Below are 26,253 nucleotides of genomic sequence, written 5' to 3' on the forward strand. Positions count from 1 at the left end.
AAATTAAAATTCAGGTTTTCTATTCCCATATGAACTCAATGATTAATAAAATACATACTCTGAGACTTGCATGATTAATCACAGATGTGCTATTCATTAGAACAGCCCACTTTCTGTTCTCTATTTAAAGTGAAGTTGTTCCAGTGTTAACATTCTCAGACCATTATTTGGCCAAAGAGAAATAAGAAATATCATCTTTAATTTGCATCAGACCAGAGCTGATGCATGTTCAACATCTCTCCTACAAAGCCAGATTTCACACACCATATCAGGGTTTTAAAACCTCCTTCCCCCACCCGTGCTTTATTTTTAAACACTGAGTATCTTGAATAAGACTTTAGGAATTAAACCCCAATTCTATTTATACTAACCTGAATTAGCTGTGGGCAAAGCTATACATTTGACTCAAAGCTAACCTTGTATTACCTCTTCAGAGTCTTAGTTCAGGCTGTATTGTTGATATGAATGAAGCTTTCCACGTGCATCTCTTGTGCAGTTCCTCCAAACATAAAGAGTGGCCCCCAGAGTCTTGTCATCCACCTAAATACGTCAACTGTATTGGAATGCCTTGCTGAGGGTGTGCCAGCCCCAAGGATAACATGGAGAAAGGATGGAGCTGTTCTCACTGCAAGTCATGCAAGGTAACAATTCTGGAAATGGATGAAAAATACTGCAATAACTGAAGTATGAATCCCTAAATCTTTCCCAGTATATTATCATGGTCTTGCTACACTTAATATTAGTTTTTCATCTTAATATGAAAATCAAAATATACTGTTTTAAAAAGCATAATTCTATGGCATATGGTCAACACATAATCATTATAATTCATCAAAGATCACAAGTCCATCTGCTCTGCACCTTTGCAGAATATCCCTTTTTTCCACCAAGGGTATTGCAAATTTCTAAAGCAGGAAAAAGTCTAAAAATGGATTTATGTCTTTTAATATACTCTTAGTCAAAATTCAGATAATCAGAAAACAAAAGCTGATTCCAAGAACTTCACTTGTGATCTTTCTTGTAGATACTCCATCTTGGAAAATGGATTCCTTCATATCCAGTCGGCACATGTGGCAGATACTGGGCGATATCTGTGTATGGCTACCAACGCTGCTGGAACAGACCGCAGGCGAATAGATTTACAAGTCCACGGTAAATACACTTGTAGGAACAGCTTCTCATCTTTGGGTTAAATATTCTCTGATGGCCTAAACCTGTGAGTTCATAAAGACCTTGATATCCAGGGCTGTATAAAGGTACCATACTCTATTGTGAACAGTCAGTACCCATGTTTTCTCCTCATTGTGGCTAGCACCATCACAACACTAAATTCAGAGTCTTCTTGTGTTTGTAACTATGTAGCAAGTTACCAGTGATTAATTTCAATCTGGTAGAAATACATCAGATGGCATACTGTTTGCTATGTTTCCCTCTTATTTGTTGGCTTTGTTTTAGTTCCTCCATCCATTGCTCTGGGTCCTACCAACATAACTGTAACAGTAAATGTTCAAACTACTCTGGCTTGTGAGGCTGCTGGGATACCAAAACCATCAATCAGGTGGAGGAAGAATGGGCATCTTCTTAATGTGGACCAAAGTCAGAATTCATACAGGTAAGGAATCATTTAACTAAAACAACCCACCTACATTTAGAAACTTATACATTTAGAAACAAAATTTTAAAAAGAATTAACATTTCATCTCTATCAATGGGGACAGCATTTATATAAAGTGTAAAGAATTAGCTAGTATGTAGAGAATGTGTATTTTTCTTGACATGGAACTAGTTTTTCAGTCTAAAAGCTTGTTCTGAGTTATGAGTTCAACTTTTCTATCCATAAGCCCTGTGGATGATGATCAGAGAGATCTACAAAATTAGATTCTTATTCTGCTTTATTTTTCATAGCCTCTTTTGGAATTTTATAAAAAGAAAGAATGAAAATATTTGGTATAAGGGAACAACTATTCTGTAAAAATAATACCAACTTTAGCTATAGAATAAAAATGAAATTCTAAACCTTGAAATACAACTTTGGTATTTGGTAGCATGGGTAGGGAGGACAAACATCCTTGTTCTCCAATTTTTGCATTTCTTCAGCTTTACTTCAAATATTTCATAACATGACAGCATGTTTTTTAAAAGCTAACACTTTAATCACTAGGAATTTCTTTTTCTTTTTTTTAAGATTTTATTTATTTATTTGACAGAGATCACAAGTAGGCAGAGAGGCAGGCAGAGCGTGAGAGGGAAGCAGGCTCCCTGCTGAGCAGAGAGCCCGCGGGGCTCGATCCCAGGACCCTGAGATCATGAGCTGAGCTGAAGGCAGAGGCTTTAACCCACTGAGCCATCCAGGCGCCCCAATCACTAGGAATTTCTGATGATGTAAATGAGCATCATTTCTTGTATCTCAGTTAAATTAACAGATATCTTGTCAAGGGAATTGCCATAATGCTAAAAACAAGTGTTCTTGTAGATTTACTTTGATAATAATCAATACTTATACATTAGGAAATATGAGCTGTGGAGTGTTTCACTTGAAATTCTGTTGTTTCTTTCTCACCTTTTAAATCTTTGGGTACTGGGAGTCTAGTGATTGAAAGATATGTGCTATACAGAAAATGTGCAACACCTTTTTTAAAAAGCATGTCAAATGTATTCCCATTGAATCAAATCATTTTTATTCTAATGGTGCACACCTTGAAGTAAGGAAATAGATAATTCATTTAGATTTATTTTTCATAACATATGCACATTTACTAGACCTCTTAAGCATTTGAAGTGATCCAGATCACTTTAGTTTTGAATTGGTTAGAAGTTAGGGAAAAGACTTATTGATATACATACTAGGCATCTCAAAAGTGTTCTGCACACGTAAGGAGACATGCAAAGTAGAGCAACATGTAAGACAGATGCACTTGTAATTACCAGCCTGTCAACGGAAATAATCGAATGCCAATCTGCAAAGTTCGTGACATTAGAGGTAGTTTATGTGAAGCAGTTGAGATGGTTCTGGAATGTATTCTAATCTCAGTAAACAGTGGCTGTCATCAGCAGACTCATTTTCCTATATGTCACTTAGGAGAGCATGGTTGATCATGATATAAGCAATCAGAAAATGCAGGAGTCCCTCTTCAAGCAATCCTTCTATACAACTGCTTCCTCTAAATCTTCACGTTGAGGCTCTATTAACCCATTGCCCATACACAAAGAAGTCTGATTCCTCGTTTTAATACAAGGAAAGAACTCCATTTCCTTCATGGTACCGTGTTGTGGTTGAACCAACATTTATGAAAATTGACCTGTAGTACATCATCGCTCTGAACTTTTTCTTCTAGACTCCTTTCTTCTGGTTCACTGGTCATTATTTCCCCTTCTGTGGATGATACTGCAACTTACGAGTGCACCGTGACAAATGATGCTGGGGAGGATAAGAGAACTGTGGATCTCACTGTCCAAGGTAGAACTGGCTTAGTATGTGGATTAACAGTTATTATAATGATGCATTTCATCATCCCACTACTTCCCAAAAGGGCTTCCTTTTCCACTTACTAACTTTCAGTGTAGAAAGAGAAAGATGTATAATAAGGCTTTGGAAACCTGTAAGTACTGGAAATGTGTGCTTCCTAATTACTGTTACTGTTGTTTTAGTTCCACCCTCCATAGCCGATGAGCCTACAGACTTCGTAGTAACCAAACATGCCCCCACCGTAATCACCTGCACTGCTTCAGGAGTTCCAATTCCCTCAATTCACTGGACAAAAAATGGTATAAGGCTACATCCCAGGGGAGACGGTTACAGAATTCTGTCCTCAGGTAAGACCAGGCTCAGTCATTATACATCTATGATGACACTAGTTATTAATGGATGAACTTACCTGGCCTTTTGTTGCACCAAAATTAAAAAAATAAATAAAATGCATTTCATTCCTAGTCTTATACATCTGGGAAAAAAAAATACAGTTAGAATGAGAAGGGGAACTGGACAAAGGGAGAGAAAAAAAAAGTCTGGAAACAAAATCACAATAACTGAATATAATAGGAATGATCATGGAGATTTTAAGTGCATTCTTACTAATCCTGAAGTTTCACAAATTCACTGGTTGCCTTTGAGTGAACCACACTCTTTCTATTGGCCAGAAAGAATCTCCATTCATTTAATAAAGCTCTAGTGCCCCAAATAAGTTGTATACACCACTGAGTTTCTGAGGCTATAGAACTGGGAGGGTTTTCAAGGTTTTTGTTTTCAGGGTTTTTATAACTGAGCAGGTAAGGCTGGGTGATAAATGTTAGGATGGATAATTTTTGAGAGTGGTAGTAGCCATCATTTATAGAATTTATGTACTGAAAGAGAAAAATTATAATTCATCTAAATGAAAATATAGGTAGTGCACATTGGTGTTTTGTATTGGGAAGGTACACTAGAGTTGAACTAAAGTAGCAGCTAACATCCTGGGGCTTTATGCATTTGTACATGTTATTCTAAGGGAATTTGTTTACTTTTTCAATAGAACGGAAATGATGGAAGATTGTTCTCAGGGTAGAACTTGGCTCTCAATGCCAAGTATTTTGGCTGTCTCTGAAATGTGTATAGATTGGTAGCAATTAAAATCATAAAATAGAAATTAACTACCCTTCAGCACAAGGTACTGTGTTAAAAGAACACATTGGAACATTCTCAAAATATTAAACAAGAGTTACCATATGACCCAACACTCCATTCCTAGGTATCTACCCAGAAAAATGAAAACATATGTCCACACTAAGACTTGTATGCAAATGTTCGTACAGCATGATTCACAATAGAGAAAGTAGAAACAATCCAAATGTCCATCAACTGATGAAAGAATAAACAAAATGTGGCTAATCCACACAATGAAATTCTATTTTTCAATAAAATGGAACAAAAATATTGGCGCACACTACAACAGAAGAAACTCAGAAACTGCTCGCAGTGAAAGAAATCAGACACAAAGGACAGCTGTATGATTGCATCTGCGTGAAATGTTCAGAAAAGGCAAATATATGAAGAAGAAGAAGAAATTCGTAATTGCATGGGGCTGGGGCTGGGAATGTGAAGTGACTGTAAATGGAAAGAAATTTCCATTTAGGGTAATAGAAACGTTCTCAAAATCAGGTTGTGAGAATTGCATGACTCTGGAAAGATACTAAAATCATAAAATTGTGCATTTAAATGGGTGAATTTTATGGCATGTAAATTTTGCCTAAATAAAGCTATTAATAATGATCAAAAGGCACCGCGCTGGGCCCTTCAGGGGGTTACAAGTATGAGTATAAGCCAAGTGTTCCTGTGCTATGGTGATGAAAACACAAAACCAGAATGACATAGTTTATCGAACCAGAAAAATGGTTACAGAAAAATGGATGTTCTAGATACATAAATACTTTTTCCTTTTTAGGAGCAATTGAAATATTTGCCACTCAGTTAAACCACGCTGGAAAATATACCTGTGTTGCCAGGAACGCAGCTGGTTCTGCACATCGACATGTGACCCTTTATGTCCAGGGTATGGAAGGTCATTTAATTCATTAAAAGCTTGTTTTTTCTTCAAGTCATGTTTATTCGTGAAAGGATGTGCTGTCTAGACTTATGAACCACAGTAATATCTGGGGGATATGAAAGACTGATAAATATTTTTTCAATAAATGAAGAAAAACATACAGATGAAAAATCACACAGAAAAACCCCTAAATTATTTTTTTCTTGAACATCTATAATCTGTTCTGGCTTCTAGTCTCCTAATGGAGTTCTTCTAATGGAATCTGCTTACGGAAGCAAGACAAAAAAAAATGTAATGTGGCCAATGTTCTCCTTTCCTCTGGACAATCAAATCACTAATAACATGGAAATATGGATCTAGGCGTGATTAACTTTTAGACAGTTCTGCCACTAACTGGTGCCATTGCTTTTTCTGTTGGTACTTATAGAGCCTCCAGTCATTCAGCCTCAGCCAAGTGAACTCGATGTCATTGTAAACAATCCCATTTTATTACCATGTGAAGCAACAGGGACCCCCAGTCCTTTCATTACTTGGCAAAAAGAAGGCATCAATGTTGTCACTGCAGGTACCTACCACTGTTTCTATCAAGAAAATGACAAATCAGTGTTTCACAATTCAGAAGTCAGGATGATTTTTTTTAATGAAAAAATTTAAAAGAAATTTTTTTTTAATAAAAATTCTTCCCTGTGCTTTCATAACTGATGCAGGAAAAAGCCATGCAGTTCTTCCCGGGGGCGGCTTGCAGATCTCCAGAGCTGCCAGAGAAGATGCTGGTACTTACATGTGTGTGGCTCAGAATCCGGCTGGTACCGCCTTAGGCAAAATCAAATTAAATGTTCAAGGTACCTAAATAGTAAATTTCTATGTCTTCATTGCAGAGATGCTTGTAACAAGGTGTACACCAAAAGTTCATCTATCTAAAATAAGGATGCTACTATAGTTCTCAGCATTCTTATATTACATTATACAATGTGTTTTTTCAGTTACCCTTATGAAGAAGAAAATTTAATTCTTGAGGGTTTTGGGGGGTCATTGTTTATATAAGAAAACTGACGCATCTCATGGTATTTTGGATTTCTCTGAACTTCATATGGTACTCTGTTTCATTGTAGCACATGCTTAAGGTAACTTTTAAAACCAATCTCTCCATGATACCACATTGGATACATTTATGAAACATTAGATTCTAATATCCATTTTAAAAATCATACATAAAAAATCATAAAACAAAAAAATTGTAATTTCAGTTAACCAACTTGATGGAAAAAAATTATTCTGTTGACAAAGCAGGGTCTTTTCACATTTAACTGTTATTTTCTTGATATAATATTTGTATCTTGCATGTATTAGTTTTGTGACCTGGAAGTAGTTCTTTTTTTTTTTTTTTTTTTTTTTAAAGATTTTATTTATTTATTTGACGGAGAGAGATCACAAGTAGGTAGAGAGGCAGGCAGAGAGAGAGAGGAGGAGGAAACAGGCTCCCTGCTGAGCAGAGAGCCCGATGCGGGACTCGATCCCAGGACCCTGAGATCATGACCTGAGCCGAAGGCAGCGGCTTAACCCACTGAGCCACCCAGGCGCCCTGGAAGTAGTTCTGAGCTTCTGAATTTGCATTAGCTGATTTCAAGTTTCTGTTAAGTATGATTTTCCTGTGGTATATTACTGACTATAGTAAAGTTTACTTAATGTGTGCATTATAAATCTAATTTCTTTATAATGCTAACATTTTCTCAACAAATATTTATTGCAATAATAAGTGGAAATACATTGCACATTACAGACATGATCCTTCCCTTATGGTGTACAGAAGGGAAAAAACTTAACTACCACAGTAAATGAAATAATTATAAATTCTGACATATGCTAAGCAGAAAACAAAAGGCTGAGATGGGAAGAATGGGGAAATGTGGGGACCATTTGACATTAGTCGTTAAAGTAGGCTTTAAGAAGTAGGCTTCTGGGACGCCTGGGTGGTTCAGTGGGTTAAAGCCTCTGCCTTCACCTCAGGTCATGATCCCAGGGTCCTGGGATTGAGCCCCACATCAGGCTCTCTGCTTGGCAGGGAGCCTGCTTCCTCCTCTCTGCCTGCCTCTCTGCCTACTTGTGATCTCTGTCTGTCAAATAAATAAATAAAATCTTAAAAAAAAAAAAAAAGAAGAAGAAGTAGGCTTCTCTAAAGGGGTACCATTTGGGTGGAGACCTGAGTGATAAGCTAGGATGAGCCTTGCAAATGTGGCAGCGTGTCCAAGGGAGAGAGGACAGCGCTTGCGGTGGGCCCACAGCAGGAGAAAATAAGGAAAGAAACCTGGCAATGTGGTAGAGAGTAATGGAGAAGGAGAAGGCTGGCAAAATATGAAGGAAGTCAGAATAGGTGAGCCAATACATGGAAGGTCAGACGGACCACACAAAGTTTAAATTTTCTTCTCTATGCAGTGGGAGACTTTATGGGTTTAGCCAAGATGCTCATTTGGTTTTAGGAAGATCTCGTTTGGGGCCATGTAGATGATGGAGCAAGACTGGAGCCGAAGGTACTATTCAGGTCCTCTAGGCAGCGTGTTACAGCCTGGCCAGAAGTAAGAGTGGCCGTGTAAGTTGCAGGGGTAAATGGAAAAAGTGGTGGCTTTAAGATACTTCCAGGAGGTGTAACTGCCAGGATGAGTGATGAATCAGATTTGGGAGGTTAGGAAAAGAGAGGAATTAATGATGTTTCCTGGGCTTCGGGCTTGAGATAGCGAGTAGATAGATGATAGTGCCATGGGGGAATGGTAGTGCAAGCGGGGGGAACTGGCTTTGGAGGAAGGAAAACATGATTTCTGATTGATCCTACGGGATGTGGGAAAGTATGAGAAATCCTAATAGAGATATCAAATTGAGTTGAATATTTATGGATTCAGAGCTCAAGGGAGAAGTAGAGGGTAAGATATAAATTTGGAAGTAATCAGTGTGTTTTAGTCCACAAGACTGGATCAGAATTTGTACAGAAAAAAGAGCTAAGGACAAAGACCCATCACTCTGCATTGTTTAAAGGTCTGAGAAAAGAGAGGATGCTGGAGAAGAGTACAAAGGAGGAGGCAGAGATGTTAGAGGGAAACTAGACAGAGGGTAGCAGAGGAGAGTGTTTCAAGAAGGGAGTGGACGCTTTGTTGAATGGAAGTGAGAGATCAGTTGGATAAGGACCAATAAATATTCATTGGTTTTGGCAACATGGAGGTCATGGAAAGAACATTTCCATTTGGAGGGATTTTTCCTTCACTAATTGATTGAAATTATTGATATGAGCAATTACGGGACAAAGAAACACATTAAATGATTAATAACATTTCAACATTTCAAAAGCAGAGATAACTACACGCTTTAGAGGTATGAAAATTCTGAACCCAGTCTCCCTCCTTGCACATATAGTATGTAATGGAAAGCACAAACCCCAACCAAATAAGGTTAGCTGATACAAGTAATTTTGACATGGTTATTCATAATTTTTTTTACAACTTGTTGATTTTATTTTACTCATCACTACTAGTGTTTTTAAGATTTGGTCTCAGGATGTCTGGGTGGCTCAGTTGGTTAAGCATCTGACGTCAGCTCAGGTCATGATCTCAGGGTCCTGGGATCAAGCCCCATGTCTGTTTCTCCCTCTCCCTCTGCTCCCCGCCTGCTCTTGCATACACATACTGTCTCTCTCTCTCTCTCACTCTATCTCTCTCAAATAAATAAATAAAATCTTTAAAAATAAAATAAAATAAGATTTGGTCTCCTTGTGGTTGACCATTTCTCCATATCCTCTGGAGATGCGGCAGATAGTTCTAGGTCCTTAGGACTTGCTACACACAGGGCATTACTGGGCTCTGCAGCTCTCAGAGATCTCATTTCTGATTCATTTCCCAGGCAGTATGTGATAATAATCAATATTATTTGCCTTGTTTCTCTTTTAAGCTTTCTGAGTGGGTAGTAGTTTGTTTTGTTTTGTTTGTTTGTTTCTTGTGGGTTTTTCTCACACATGCTGAATGTGATATTTTTACTGTCATTGTTGTCCTCTGCACTTTGTCACTGTCTCTGGACTTGTATTGACACAGATGAATCATCCTCTTCTTTCTTTCCTGTGTGCTTGTGGTCGGTTGCTCCTGGCTTGTGCTCAATTGTTCTCTCATAATCATTTAATATTTTTTTGAGGTTCAATAAACTATCCAGGCCATACCTAATTGGTAATCAGCCTACTGGAAACATCGAGAATGCCTTATCCTAAGCTCTTCCACAGCTTTCGGAAGAAGTGGGAAGAGTTTTATATATATAATTCTTTTCCATGATCTACTAATTTATTTATTCAGTCGCTCAAGCAATACTGTGTTAAATATAGCCGCTGTATTTGAGATACTAAGCACTGTAGGAAGTGCTTGAGTCAAAGTATCTCTGAGCCGTCGAATAATTTCCAGACCTTGAAGGGGTCTAGTCTGAAAGTTTAAGTAGCTGAAATGAATCTCATAATACAGTATATTAAATAAAATGCCTCTGTTGACACAACCTAAAACTTTTAGACATGCAGTACCTCAGGAATACATGTTTATGTTTCATTTAAAATTATCATTTATATTTGTTGGCTATGCCGGCAACAATATTCTGAAAATGGCTCAAAGAATTTTCTTTTCCCAGTGGAGAGGTTCCTCAAAGCGTTAAAAATAGTGCTACCCTATGACCCAGCAATTGCACTACCAGGTATTTACCCCAAAGATACAGATGTAGTGAAAAGAAGGGCCACATGCACCCCAGTGTTCCTAGCAGCAATGTCCGCTATAGCCAAACTGTGGAAGGAGCCGAGATGCCCTTCGACAGATGAACAGATAAAGATGTGGTTCATATACACAATGGAATATTACTCAGCCATCAGAAGGGATGAATACCCAACATTTGCATCAGCATGGGTGGGACTAGATGAGATTATGCTAAGGAAGATAAGTCAAGTGAGAAAGACAATTACATGGTTTCACTGCTCCTAAGGAGCAGGAAGGGGGAAATAAAGGGGAGGGGGCAGAAATCAGAGGGAGAGCCAAACCGTGAGAGACTATGGACTCTGGGAAACAAACTGACGGTTTTAGAGGGGAAGGGGTGGGGGGGATGAGCGAACCTGGCGATGGGTATTAAGACAGGCACATATTACATGGAGCACTGGGTGTTACACGCAAACAATGAATCTCAGAACACTACATCAAAAACTAATGATGTACTGTACCATGACTAACATAAGATAATAAACAGTTTTTTAAGAAAGGAATTTTTTTTTCCAGTGAAAAGAAAGTGTAGTGATCCTTTGATTGATGATATGGTAAAGTCAGGATTTCATTTCTTTCTGTGACTTCCCTTTGCTAGAGTGGTACTCTAGTGTGTAAATGGTACCTTTATGCTTTTAAGATGAAGTTTACACTTTGTATCTTTCAGTTCCTCCAGTCATTAGCCCCCATCCAAAGGAATATATCACTGCCGTGGATAAGCCCATCTCCCTACCGTGTGAGGCAGATGGCCTCCCACCCCCTGACATTACCTGGCACAAAGATGGGCGTGTGGTTGTGGAATCAGTCCGCCAGCGCATCCTCAGCTCTGGGGCTCTGCAGATAGCGTTTGCTCAGCCTGATGACGCCGGCCAGTACACGTGCATGGCAGCAAACGCAGCAGGATCGAGCAGCACAAGCGTCAAGCTCACTGTCCATGGTAGGTTATTTAACATGAATTATTTCAATCAGCTGCATTGCCAAGGCAAAGAGAGAAGACCATTGAGAAAAAAAATAGGATGAAAGTCAAAGTCATGCAAAACCAGCAATCCAAAGTGGTGTGTGCTTGTGTGTGTGTGTGTGTGTGTGCGCACACGTGCATGTAGTGTGTAGGTGAACTTATCCTTCTCATATAATATGGAGGCTCTGATTATTGGTGTGGGCAAAAGAAAGGCTGTGATCAAGTGCATGTGTGAGAAAGAAAGAGAGATTTTATTAAGATAGCCAAAATAATTAATGAGTTGCCAATCATCCCCTCATATTGTGGTTATTATTAGTATTTATACTTTGGCTATAGATCCCATTTATGGGGTTCGTTTGTGTCTTGTGACTATTCTGCTTATTTCTCAACTTGCAAATGGTCTTCACTCAAAACTAATCTCCATATGAACATTATTTAGTGTTAACCTGATGAGAGTTGGAAATCTGTTCGATTTATTATTTAAAGTGGCAAAATATTTATAAGTATATTTTTATAACAGAAAAAAATCATTTTTTCTTTGTATTCAGACAACTAACAAAATACCTAAGAGTCAGCATTGAAATATTTTCTTTTTTTGTTGTTTTATTTTATTTTATATTTGTTGTATTATGTTACTCACCATAAAATACATCATTACTTTTTGATGCAGTGTTCCAAGATTCTTTGTTTAGGTACAAAGTACAACACCCAGTGTTCATTGTTAATGTATATTTTAAAGATTAAAATACCTATTAATATCAGTGTGAAGACACAATAAATAAATTAAACTCTTTCCAGCTACTGTTTTCAGAGGTAACTCTTGTAAAGATGACCCTTTGCTTTATCTTTTTTTTAAAAACTTGTGAAGGCTCTTTTTTATGCTCCAGGTGTGTTTGAATTTCCTATGACTTCATAGTTAAAGTGATTATTTCAAGCAGACACAATTTTAATTGAATAAATAAATAATAGCCCAAATTTTAAATCACTATTTATGAGTTTTTTAAATATTTCCCCTGGTTTATATGTGCTTTCAGTTCATACAATTGAATGAATCAATACACATTAGTTCTTTAGACTCAAATAAATAATACTCCTCTTTTTCAAATTTGTATAAAGTTTACCAAAATTAACCATATACTAAACAACAAAGCAATCTTTAGTAACTTAAAAATAAGGCTACAATTCCTTCCCACGATATAAAAAAGCTAGAAACATGTCATAAACTTTTAACACCTAAACCCCAACCCCAAGGTAAATCTAAAAATACCATTCTAGTTAACAAGTAGATCAAAGAATATGTTTTCGTTTTCCTACTATTTAGAAAATAATAAAAATAAGGATATTACATATAAAAATGTATGGTGTGTTGGCCAAAGTTAAAATCAAATGTAAAGTCGGAGCCTTAAAATTTTCATTTTGAAAAAGAACGAAGTAAATGTACTAATGTTACAACTTCATCACCACTAGTAAAATTGAAATATCAACCCCAAGAATAAAAAAAAGATAAAAATACAATATAAATTAATTAAAAATGGATCAAATATTTATAATTTACCATTCAACAAAATAGATTTGTATGTTTTTTCTATAATTTGTTTGCATGTATATTTATTCAGATATGGTTTATGTATTTATTCATATACTAAAAAAATAATCTTTGCTAAATACAACTTTTGTCCTGTCACTTTTCAGAATGTCATTAAAATTGATCTATTTCTTACTGATATGTTTGAATAATCCCAAAGGTAATAGTTTTTGGAGGGGTGTGTATTTTTACTTTTTGAGCCAACTATTCTTAACACTTTTTAAGCCTTTTCTTTAGAAGTAAATAACTTAATTCCAAGTCCACTAAGCTATTTGTTTGTATTTTTATATAGTCGGTTGATCTTTTTATATTGCCTAAATTCCAGGCCAAAAAAAAATTCGAGGCATATGAAGTATTTGTGTAGAGTTCTGAAATCACTATAAAAATTTCCTCTAAAAGCTGAATTAAATGTCTTGACATGGTTTTATTTTTATTTGTTGTAACACATGGAATACTACAATAAATATTTTTTCCATAGCATTTTATGATATTCAATATGGGGTGAGTGCTTTACAGTGTTTTAAACTGGTGACTTTTTTTAGTTTGCGCTCACAATATGTCTGTGCTACAAATCCAAAGCTTATACAACTATGGACTAGTTTGTTTTACTTCACTACAGTAAGCATAAGAAACTTCAGTAAGAGAAAGTTAAGAAGGGGGACGTGGGTGGCTCGGATGGTTAAATGTCTGCCTTTGGCTCAGGTCATGATCCCAGGGTTCTGGGATTGAACCCCACATCTGGCTTCCTGCTCAGCCATTAGTGAGCTTGTCACTCTGTGTCAAGCTCAGAGTGTGAGCTTGTCTCTCTATGTCAAATAAATAAATTTATTTTATTTTATTTTATTTTATTCTCACTGCTTGTCTTTCTGTGTCAAATAAATAAATTTTTAAAATCTCTAAAAGAGAGAGAGAGAGAGATGGAAATTTAAGAAATCAAATAAAATCTAATCTACTTTTTTGTAATTTGCTTAGAAACTAATTATGAATGTATTCAACAAGTTCAAATCCTGTAGAGTTCTTGCTATAGGCATCTTTCATGGTAACAAGTAAAAAATAACTTAATACATTTTATTTTACTATTTCCATCAAAATTATCCTCAGAAGAGTCCTTTGTGTGTGAATATTCTGTGCAAACGAGGATATTATTGCACTCAACATCTTGAATGACTATCTTTTTTAAACTCTTCTTAGTACCTCCTAGAATCCGAAGTACAGAAATACACTACACGGTCAATGAGAATTCACAAGCCATTCTTCCATGCATGGCTGATGGAATCCCCACACCAGCAATTAACTGGAAAAAAGGCAATGTTCTTTTAGCTAACTTGTTAGGAAAATATACCATTGAACCCTATGGAGAACTTATTCTGGAAAATGTTGTGGTAAGTTTAATAGATGTGAATTGGTAATTCACCCTTTTACTTTTAGTAACTCAGCCTGGAAATATATTCTTTAATAATGAAAGAAAAACACTCTTACAAATTCAGGCCAAAAAATGAATTTTACACATGTTTCATTTTATGGCCCATGTCTAAGAATAATATTTTAACAGACAGTAGGACCTCATATATGGCCTCCTTCTAAAATTATTTTACTTTTGTGGAAATCTGTTTATCAGGAAAAATTCTAAGTTCCTCTGTTATATTCCATGCATGTACCCAAATATGGGAGTGATTAGAAGACAGGAGATATAAGCATGTCTGATGCAGTATTAAGCAGATATGAAAAGCAATTTTTCTGTTCTTTTCAGAATTTTGAATAACCCTTTCTAATCATTGACAAGGACATTAAAGTCTTAGGGATCTATGCAAGCTAAGGTTTTTGAATATTCTTATGTGGTACTGACCCAGTTTACAGAACAGTAGCTGTCAGAAGCATCTCAGTTTTTCAGTGGTCACCCACTTGAAGAAGAATCTATGTATATATACTACATGACTTTTTTAAAAAAATTTACTGTGTGGTTTGAGAGTATCAATACTTGGTACCAAATATGAAACACGATTAAAATGTGAATCACTTTCAAGGCTTTTGTGTGTATCTTATTCCTATTCCTTGCCCTTCAAAATACCTAAACTTCATTACAAAATCTTTATGGAATTAAATTTGAACAGATTAAAGGAATAAAATTGATTACATTCATTTTATAGTATAATTTTGGCCCTTAGCCAGATTCCTGGGATTATCAGGTAAATAACCCTAGTGACTGGCTGTGTCACTAGGACTCTAACTGAACCACAGGTGCCAGCGAAAATTGTAATTATTCAAATCAGTTATAAAATGTGCCATTATTTTATTTTAGGTACCACTAAGAAAGAAAAAGTACAGTTAAGTAAACTAGAGATGGTCATCCATTTCTAAGTTGTATCCCAGTTTCAGGGATATGAAAGGTTAAAAATGTGAATTTTAGAACTGATAAGGATAAATTTGTTTGCTTAAGCTAGTAAATGTCTTTAGTGGGATTACCCCTGGGCTCAGGAATGTTGGATTTGGGCCCGTTTTTACACATACAGACCAGAAGGAATTAAAGGAGAAAGAAAAGGGGACAATGGGACAATGGCCCAGATTTGTTAAAAAACAAAACAAAACAATAAAGTAGTTCATAAATACCAGATGACGATTCAAATGATAAGTAGAGATCTACTTGTGAATAGTATGTACAATCCAGATTTTAAGTGCTTCACTTTCATAAAATCCTTGATTGTAAGCTTAAATTATTATAACCTGAGAATCTAAGAATAGCTAAATGATATGGAGTTTGCAGAGAATGTGATTTATTCTTGTTTACCCTTTAAAAAAAGTATGCAGCCAATCAGATTAAGATTGTATCTACTATTAGGGATTACAATTTTTATGCTACATCTCTAAGCAATCAATTCTTTATTGTTTCAATGCAAATATATATATTTTTTTATATATGACTATATATAGTCTTATTTTATGATTATATATAGTCTTAAGCTTTTAAAAGAGAAGGAAAAGTCTGCAGTGGGACTTAATGCATTCAGAAGCATTCAACGATTAATTCAACAAATATTTATTGAATACCTTCTGTGTGACCAGAACTGATTTATGCACTAGTAATACATGGGGGAACAAAAGACTCAAAGATCCCTGCCTTCATTCAGTTTATTTCTAGAGGAGGGAGATAGACAATGAAAAAAATAATAATAATGTATAGAATGATAATGAACAATGTGTATAATAAGTCAGAAGAAAATAAGTAGTTTGAAAAATAAAAGAACAGTAAAGGGGATCAGAATTTGGAGGGTTACTGGTTACATTTTTTTTAATAGGATAGTCAGGGTGAATCTCCTTTAGGAAGGGACATTTGAGTAACACTTGAAGGAAGTGAGTTAGCCAGGCAAATATCTGGGGTAAGAGCATGAGAAGCAGGTAAAACTGGGATGTTTCTCTCTCAGATATCTACAGGAAAGAGCTTAAGATGGGAACACACCTAATATATTGGAGGAATAGGAGCCTAGTAAAAGCAAAGAAGAAAAAGAACAAAAGAAAGAAAGAAAAGAAAATGGAGACCAGATCATGTAGTATCTTGTAGATTATAACAATTTTGCTTTTTACTCTAAGTAAAATTAGAATCCAGTGCAGGTTTTGAGCCTGGGATCAATGTTATCTGCCTTAGTTTTTTGCAATACTACATTGACTTTTGTAATGAGCAGAGGCAAAGGAAAGGAGAAAGTCCTGTTGGGTAGTTGATTTGGAGTTCGAGGAGAGATGATGCTAACAGAGAAGGGGTGGGAAGGGGTTGGATTCTGCATATACTCTGAAGCTAGGTTTTCCTAGTTAGATTGCCACTACAATGTGAGAAAGAAAGAAGTACAGATGACTCAGATGCCTAAGAATAAAAGGCATTAACAACTGGAAGGACAAAATAGTCATCAACTGAGATGATGAAGCTACAGATGAAACAGGATAGTGAAAGGGAAATTGGGGGTTCAGTTTTGGACATGAGTTTGAGAAGTCTTTTGGGCATACCAGCAGAGAGGTAAAATGGGAAGTTCAGCGTAGTTGGAGTTTGGAAGAAAGATCAGGGCTACAAATACTGGTACTCCTCAGAGTATACGTAGTATTTAAAACCATGAGACTGGATGACATCCTTAAGGAACCAACTGCAGGTAGAGAAGAGGACTGAAAACTGAGCCCTCTTGCATGCCAGCATCAAGACATTAATATTGAAGGGAAACCAGGAAAAAAAAAAAAAAGGAAATGGAGCAACCAGTGAGGTAGGAAGGAAACTAGGAGAAGGGGGTAACATGGAAGCCAAGGTGTCAAATGACGTCAAATGACACCATCCCGGGACATCTAGTAAGATGAGTGCCAAGACTGGCCATTGCATTTTGCAAGTGAAACTTCAGAATTGCAGGTACTGTTGCCCATACCCTTTCCATCTCCTTTGATAATTTTGGTGGTCTTTGGTGCCACGTTACCAAGACTGACGGCTATGCTGTCAAGATGCTACCAAACTTTGATATTATGTGTTCTTTGTTTGTACATTGTAGAGCTGCAGTACACTTGATGTTTAGTAAACTTGAAAGCTTCTGTAAAGTTTTCTGAGATCTTATTACTGTAAAATGCTGAAGTTCTGTAGGGCATGGGCCTTTGTTTCAACTCCTATACATTTTGAGTTATGTTCCGCAAAAGCCAGTCAGATGGTTGAGACTACAAGATGGAAATTTAAACTGTCTTATTAAATAAGAGTGCTCCTTTGGGAACCAAGCTATGCAATTTTATGTATTTTATGGAATATGATGTAAGATGATGTCATTTTAAACACTATGATTTTTCTTTATTTAAGCCAGAGGATTCTGGCACCTATACCTGTGTTGCTAACAATGCTGCAGGTGAAGACACCCACATGGTCAGCCTGACTGTACATGTTCTCCCCACTTTTACTGAACTTCCTGGAGATGTGTCATTAAGTAAAGGAGAACAGCTACGATTAAGCTGTAAAGCCACTGGGATTCCATTGCCCAAGTTAACATGGACCTTCAATAACAATATTATCCCAGGTTGGTAATTTAATTCTTAAGTAAATAAATATATCCATGAAGAACTCTAAATCAATCTCCATGTCCTTCAGCTGTGGGAATTGATTGAAAGTTACATGAAGAGATGGGGCACCTGGGTGGCTCGTCAGTTGAGCATCTAACTCTTGGTTTCAGCTCAGGTCATGAGTTCAGGGTGTGGGAACCAGCCCCACCTTCAGGCTCTGTGCTCAGCAGGGCGTCTGCTTGAGAGATTCTCTCTCTTTCTCTCTCTCTCTCTCTCTCTCCCCTCAGCCCTTCCCCCTGTGCTCTCGCTCTCTCTCTCTCTCTAATAAATAAAATAAAATAAAATAAAATAAAATAAAATGTTACATGAAGAGTCGATTGCTTTAAGTTCTGTAAAATACGTACATTTGCCTGGATTTTACCCTATACCCAGTATATATGTTCTTTTTTTCATTCTTTTGAAGGATAATTTAATCACTGAACCATATGTGACAGGATATTAGTAGACATTTTTACCTAAAAATAATCTCCCTTCCCCAGGAGAAGACAATCTTGCATACACAGGTACCTAAACTTATCCTCCCTGATAAATGCATTAAGGTGGCTACTATTGGAGTCCTGAAGATTCACCTAATTTTACAGAGGAGAGCTCTGCTTCTCACTGTATGAATTAATATTTATTAATCTCTCTTATAATGTCAATAAATTATGTAGAAAATTTTTGGTCACTGTGTGCACTACGTTTTAGACTAGTGCCTGGAAGCCAGAAACAATCATCTCTAGAAGGACACTATCTCCTTATTTGTTAGACTTTGTCATCAGCGCAAAGATGTTATCAGTTAATAAGAAGTTGTCATACCCAAAATTGAGTTCTGAGATACTGCACTATTAGCATTTAATAAATGCCTTCTTAGAAAAGAAATAATAAGGCTGAATTCTTCTGTTACAAAGATTTATACTAATGACTGAAATTCATCAACTCTATTCCCTAAATGATAATAGCATATGTCACTAAGGAAAAACGAAGTCTAAAAAAATCTATTCAGTACTGTTTTCTGAAAGTGTAATAGTAATTCAGCGATTTACATTTTTAAAGCTTCATTTTCCACTTAATATTCAACAGTATGAAATCTTTTGAAATAATTTGAATGGAGAAAGCACTCAAGGTAAACATACAAATGTACTTAGAAATTTGCTGGTCTAATCAGAATCTTATTAAGTATAGTTGTTTCACGATTAACATGTTTACCTTATTCTCTATTCCAAATATTATAACTAACTTTATAAATATTTATATCATCACCACTTATGGAGAAGTGTGAATTATTACAAATTTAATCCTGTTGTCATTATTACCTAACTAGCATGTGTTTTCATGATTTCCCTTCTGACCTGCCAAGTCCATTGAATTACAGCTGAAAAGGTTTTCATGTTTTTGATGTAAAGTGTTTGGGAGGAAAAGGGGTGGTGAGATAAATGAAATGGAAAATGTCATTGGTCTGAATGAAAGATTGTTGAAACCCAGAGAAACTACGAAACAGATTTAGGCAATGCTTTGAGATGAAGGGTGTACTTTAAATCTAAAATAACTTTAAAAGATGTTTATTTTCATTCTCTTTTCCTGTTCCTTCTGCTGTTTTTCATTCTTCAAACAAGTGTCTAGAGACATAGAAAATAGCTCCGGGGAAGAAATCTGTGGAAAAGGCTCTCTTCTCCAATGTCATGATGAGATCTCTAGTTCAATTGCTGACCAACTCATAAATCCAACCTGTAAAACATAGAGCTGTTGTGATGATTTTCTTAGGTTACTGAGAGGCATTTGTGCCATTTCCTGGCTTGTTTCTTTCAGCCCACTTTGACAGTGTGAATGGACACAGTGAACTTGTTATTGAAAGAGTGTCAAAGGAGGATTCAGGTACTTACGTGTGCACCGCAGAGAACAGCATTGGTTTTGTGAAGGCGATTGGATTTGTTTATGTGAAAGGTAGGTAAACATGCTCTATTTTTAACTTATCATTTATTTATAACGAATAGTTTGTGTTTTGCTTCCTTATTATGTAGTATTTCACTATAAGTTCAGTTTATTAATCCATCTAGTCCTGTTGCACAGATGTGCAAATTCATAAGAAATAAAAAATTATCAACATTCGCCCTCTACCCCTCCCCTCTATGTGCTAGAGTGCTCTATCTCTCTCTCAAATAAATAAATAAATCTAAAAAAAAAAAAGCCATTCTTGAGGACACTAGAAAACGTAATATTTGGGGGAGGAGTCAAGATGGCGGAGAAGTAGCAAGCTGAGACTGCTTCAGCTAGCCGGAGATCAGCTAGATAGCTTATCTAAAGATTGCAAACACCTGAAAATCCATCGGCAGATCGAAGAGAAGAAAAACAGCAATTCTGGAAACAGAAAAACAACCACTTTCTGAAAGGTAGGACCGGCGGAGAAGTGAATCCAAAGCGACGGGAAGATAGACCCCGGGGGGAGGGGCCGGCTCCCGGCAAGCGGCGGAGCAACCGCGCACAAAATCAGGACTTTTAGAAGTCTGTTCCGCTGAGGGACATCGCTCCAGAGGCTAAACCGGGGCGAAGCCCACGCGGGGTCAGCGTGGCCTCAGGTCCCGCAGGGTCACAGAAGGATCGGGGGTGTCTGAGTGTCGCAGAGCTTGCGGGTATTGGAACGGGAAAGCCGGCTACAGAGACAGAGCCAACAGTAAGCTCGCAGCTCCGTGTTACCTTGAACCGGTCGCAGGCTCGGTGAGCTCGGAGTGCGGCCGGAGGTCAGGCAGACGGGAGTAACTGGGCGCGGTTCTCTGAGCGCACACTGAGGAGTGGGGCCCTGGGCTCTCGGCTCCTCCGGGCCGGAGACCAGGAGGCCGCCATTTGTATTCCCGTCCTCTGGAACTCTACGGAAAGCGCTCAGGGAACAAAAGCTCCTGAAAGCAAACCCGAGCGGATTACTCACCCCGGCCCCGGGTAAGGGCGGTGTAATTCCGCCTGGGGCAAAGACACTTGAGAATCACTACAACAGGCCCCTCCCCCAGAAGATCAACAAGAAATCCAGCCGAGACCAAGTTCACCTACCAAAGAGTGCGGTTTCAATACCAAGGAGAGCAGCAGAATTCCAGAGGAGGAGAAAGCCAAGCACGGAACTCATGGCTTTTTTCCTGTGATTTTTTTTTAGTCTTGCAGTTAATTTAATTTTTTCTTTTTCATTTTTTTTTTTTTCTCGCCTTCGGGTAAAATTTTTTTTTAACTGTTACCTTTTTCTTTTTTAACGATTTTTTACTAGTTTATCTAATATATATATTTTTTTTTTACATTTTTCTTAGGTGTTTTCTTTTTTAAAAAATATTCTTTTCTTTTCTTTTTTTTTTCTTTTTTCTTTCTTCCTTTTTGAACCTCTTTTAATCCCCTTTCTCCCCACTCACGATTTTGGATCTCTTCTAATTTGGTTAAAGCATATTTTCCTGGGGTTGTTGCCACCCTTTTAGTATTTTACTTGCCCCTTCATTTACTCTTATCTGGACAAAATGACAAGACGTAAAAATTCAACACAAAAAAAAGAACAAGAGGCAGTACCGAAGGCTAGGGACCTAATCAATACAGACATCGGTAATATGTCAGATCTAGAGTTCAGAATGACAATTCTCAAGGTTCTAGCCGGGCTCGAAAAAGGCATGGAAGATATTAGAGAAACCCTCTCGAGAGATATAAAAGCCCTTTCTGGAGAAATAAAAGAACTAAAATCTAACCAAGTTGAAATCAAAAAAGCTATTAATGAGGTGCAATCAAAAATGGAGGCTCTCACTGCTAGGATAAATGAGGCAGAAGAAAGAATTAGTGATATAGAAGACCAAATGACAGAGAATAAAGAAGCTGATCAAAAGAGGGACAAACAGCTACTGGACCACGAGGGGAGAATTCGAGAGATAAGTGACACCATAAGACGAAACAACATTAGAATAATTGGGATTCCAGAAGAAGAAGAAAGTGAGAGGGGAGCAGAAGGTATACTGGAGAGAATTATTGGGGAGAATTTCCCCAATATGGCAAAGGGAACGAGCATCAAAATTCAGGAGGTTCAGAGAATGCCCCTCAAAATCAATAAGAATAGGCCCACACCCCGTCACCTAATAGTAAAATTTACAAGTCTCAATGACAAAGAGAAAATCCTGAAAGCAGCCCGGGAAAAGAAGTCTGTAACATACAATGGTAAAAATATTAGATTGGCAGCTGACTTATCCACAGAGACCTGGCAGGCCAGAAAGAGCTGGCATGATATTTTCAGAGCACTAAACGAGAAAAACATGCAGCCAAGAATACTATATCCAGCTAGGCTATCATTGAAAATAGAAGGAGAGATTAAAAGCTTCCAGGACAAACAACAACTGAAAGAATTTGCAAATACCAAACCAGCTCTACAGGAAATCTTGAAAGGGGTCCTCTAAGCAAAGAGAGAGCCTACAAGTGGTAGATCAGAAAGGAACAGAGACCATATACAGTAACAGTCACCTTAAAATACAATGGCACTAAATTCATATCTCTCAATAGTTACCCTGAATGTGAATGGGCTAAATGCCCCTGTCAAAAGACACAGGGTATCAGAATGGATAAAAAAACAAAACCCATCTATATGTTGCCTCCAAGAAACACATTTTACGCCCGAAGACACCTCCAGATTTAAAGTGAGGGGGTGGAAAAGAATTTACCATGCTAATGGACATCAGAAGAAAGCAGGAGTGGCAATCCTTATATCAGATCAATTAGATTTTAAGCCAAAGACTATAATAAGAGATGAGGAAGGACACTATATCATACTCAAAGGGTCTGTCCAACAAGAAGATATAACAATTTTAAATATCTATGCCCCCAATGTGGGAGCAGCCAACTATATAAACCAATTAATAACAAAATCAAAGAAACACATCAACAATAATACAATAATAGTAGGGGACTTTAACACTCCCCTCACTGAAATGGACAGGTCATCCAAGCAAAAGATCAGCAAGGAAATAAAGGCCTTAAATGACACACTGGACCAGATGGACATCACAGATATATTCAGAATATTTCATCCCAAAGCAACAGAATACACATTCTTCTCTAGTGCACATGGAACATTCTCCAGAATAGATCACATCCTCGGTCCTAAATCAGGACTCAACCGGTATCAAAAGATTGGGATCATTCCCTGCATATTTTCAGACCACAATGCTCTAAAGTTAGAACTCAACCACAAAAGGAAGTTTGGAAAGAACCCAAATACATGGAGACTAAACAGTATCCTTCTAAAGAATGAATGGGTCAACCGGGAAATTAAAGAAGAATTGAAAAAAATCATGGAAACAAATGATAATGAAAACACAACGGTTCAAAATCTGTGGGACACAACAAAGGCAGTCCTGAGAGGAAAATATATAGCGGTACAAGCCTTTCTCAAGAAACAAGAAAGGTCTCAGGTACACAACCTAACCCTACACCTAAAGGAGCTGGAGAAAGAACAAGAAAGAAACCCTAAGCCCAGCAGGAGAAGAGAAATCATAAAGATCAGAGCAGAAATCAATGAAATAGAAACCAAAAAAACAATAGAACAAATCAACGAAACGAGGAGCTGGTTCTTTGAAAGAATTAATAAAATTGATAAACCCCTGGCCCGACTTATCAAAAAGAAAAGAGAAAGGACCCAAATAAATAAAATCATGAATGAAAGAGGAGAGATCACAACTAACACCAAAGAAATACAAACTATTATAAGAACATACTATGAGCAACTCTACGGCAATAAATTTGACAATCTGGAAGAAATGGATGCATTCCTAGAAACATATAAACTACCACAACTGAACCAGGAAGAAATAGAAAGCCTGAACAGACCCATAACCAGTAAGGAGATTGAAACAGTCATTAAAAATCTCCAAACAAACAAAAGCCCAGGGCCAGACGGCTTCCCGGGGGAATTCTACCAAACATTTAAAGAAGAACTAATTCCTATTCTCCTGAAACTGTTCCAAAAAATAGAAATGGAAGGAAAACTTCCAAACTCATTTTATGAGGCCAGCATCACCTTGATCCCCAAACCAGACAAGGATCCCATCAAAAAAGAGAGCTATAGACCGATATCCTTGATGAACACAGATGCGAAAATACTCAACAAAATACTAGCCAATAGGATTCAACAGTACATTAAAAAGATTATTCACCACGACCAAGTGAGATTTATTCCAGGGCTGCAAGGTTGGTTCAACATCCGCAAATCAGTCAATGTGATACAACACATCAATAAAAGAAAGAACAAGAACCATATGATACTCTCAATAGATGCTGAAAAAGCATTTGACAAAGTACAACATCCCTTCCTGATCAAAACTCTTCAAAGTGTAGGGATAGAGGGCACATACCTCAATATCATCAAAGCCATCTATGAAAAACCCACCGCAAATATCATTCTCAATGGAGAAAAACTGAAAGCTTTTCCGCTAAGGTCAGGAACACGGCAGGGATGTCCATTATCACCACTGCTATTCAACATCGTACTAGAGGTCCTAGCCTCAGCAATCAGACAACAAAAGGAAATTAAAGGCATCCAAATCGGCAAAGAAGAAGTCAAATTATCACTCTTCGCAGATGATATGATACTATATGTGGAAAACCCAAAAGACTGCACTCCAAAACTGCTAGAACTTATACAGGAATTCAGTAAAGTGTCAGGATATAAAATCAATGCACAGAAATCAGTTGCATTTCTCTACACCAACAGCAAGACAGAAGAAAGAGATATTAAGGAGTCAATCCCATTTACAATTGCATCCAAAACCATAAGATACCTAGGAATAAACCTAACCAAAGAGACACAGAATCTATACTCAGAAAACTATAAAGTACTCATGAAAGAAATTGAGGAAGACACAAAGAAATGGAAAAATGTTCCATGCTCCTGGATTGGAAGAATAAATATTGTGAAAATGTCTATGCTACCTAAAGCAATCTACACATTTAATGCAATTCCTATCAAAGTACCATCCATCTTTTTCAAAGAAATGGAACAAATAATTCTAAAATTTATATGGAACCAGAAAAGACCTCGAATAGCCAAAGGGATATTGAAAAAGAAAGCCAACGTTGGTGGCATCACAATTCCGGACTTCAAGCTCTATTACAAAGCTGTCATCATCAAGACAGCATGGTACTGGCACAAAAACAGACACATAGATCAATGGAACAGAATAGAGAGCCCAGAAATAGACCCTCAAATCTATGGTCAACTAATCTTCGACAAAGCAGGAAAGAATGTCCAATGGAAAAAAGACAGCCTTTTCAATAAATGGTGTTGGGAAAATTGGACAGCCACATGCAGAAAAATGAAATTGGACCATTTCCTTACACCACACACAAAAATAGACTCAAAATGGATGAAGGACCTCAATGTACGAAAGGAATCCATCAAAATCCTTGAGGAGAACACGGGCAGCAACCTCTTCGACCTCTGCCGCAGCAACATCTTCCTAGGAACAACGCAAAAGGCAAGGGAAACAAGGGAAAAAATGAACTACTGGGATTTCATCAAGATCAAAAGCTTTTGCACAGCAAAGGAAACAGTTAACAAAATCAAAAGACAACTGACAGAATGGGAGAAGATATTTGCAAACGACATATCAGATAAAGGACTAGTGTCCAGAATCTATAAAGAACTTAGCAAACTCAACACCCAAAGAACAAATAATCCAATCAAGAAATGGGCAGAAGACATGAACAGACATTTCTGCAAAGAAGACATCCAGATGGCGAACAGACACATGAAAAAGTGCTCCATATCACTCGGCATCAGGGAAATACAAATCAAAACCACAATGAGATATCACCTCACACCAGTCAGAATGGCTAAAATCAACAAGTCAGGAAATGACAGATGCTGGCGAGGATGCGGAGAAAGGGGAACCCTCCTACACTGTTGGTGGGAATGCAAGCTGGTGCAACCTCTCTGGAAAACAGCATGGAGGTTCCTCAAAATGTTGAAAATAGAACTGCCCTATGACCCAGCAATTGCACTATTGGGTATTTACCCTAAAGATACAAATGTAGTGATCCAAAGGGACACATGCACCCGAATGTTTATAGCAGCAATGTCCACAATAGCCAAACTATGGAAAGAACCTAGATGTCCATCAACAGATGAATGGATCAAGAAGATGTGGTATATATACACAATGGAATACTATGCAGCCATCAAAAGAAATGAAATCTTGCCATTTGCAACAACATGGATGGAACTAGAGCGTATCATGCTTAGCGAAATAAGTCAAGCAGAGAAAGACAACTATCATATGATCTCCCTGATATGAGGAAGTGGTGATGCAACATGGAGGCTTAAGTGGGTAGAAGAAGAATAAATGAAACAAGATGGGATTGGGAGGGAGACAA

At 37.3% G+C, this 26,253-nt stretch overlaps 1 protein-coding gene across 1 annotated transcript in view; it reads left to right on the top strand.

Moving 5' to 3' along the window:
• Nucleotides 1-26,253, top strand: part of HMCN1 (hemicentin 1) — a 458,039-nt gene that overhangs the window by 379,979 nt on the left and 51,807 nt on the right. Inside the window, 12 exon segments of the mRNA XM_059412784.1 lie at nucleotides 497-641; nucleotides 1,025-1,152; nucleotides 1,456-1,612; nucleotides 3,336-3,457; nucleotides 3,649-3,813; nucleotides 5,418-5,525; nucleotides 5,947-6,084; nucleotides 6,227-6,361; nucleotides 10,950-11,219; nucleotides 14,017-14,207; nucleotides 17,639-17,852; nucleotides 19,684-19,818. Of these exon segments, the coding sequence (XP_059268767.1) occupies nucleotides 497-641; nucleotides 1,025-1,152; nucleotides 1,456-1,612; nucleotides 3,336-3,457; nucleotides 3,649-3,813; nucleotides 5,418-5,525; nucleotides 5,947-6,084; nucleotides 6,227-6,361; nucleotides 10,950-11,219; nucleotides 14,017-14,207; nucleotides 17,639-17,852; nucleotides 19,684-19,818 (1,908 nt within the window).

The sequence above is a fragment of the Mustela nigripes genome, chromosome 10 (assembly GCF_022355385.1).
Source record: "Mustela nigripes isolate SB6536 chromosome 10, MUSNIG.SB6536, whole genome shotgun sequence".
NCBI classification, from domain to species: Eukaryota; Metazoa; Chordata; class Mammalia; order Carnivora; family Mustelidae; genus Mustela; species Mustela nigripes.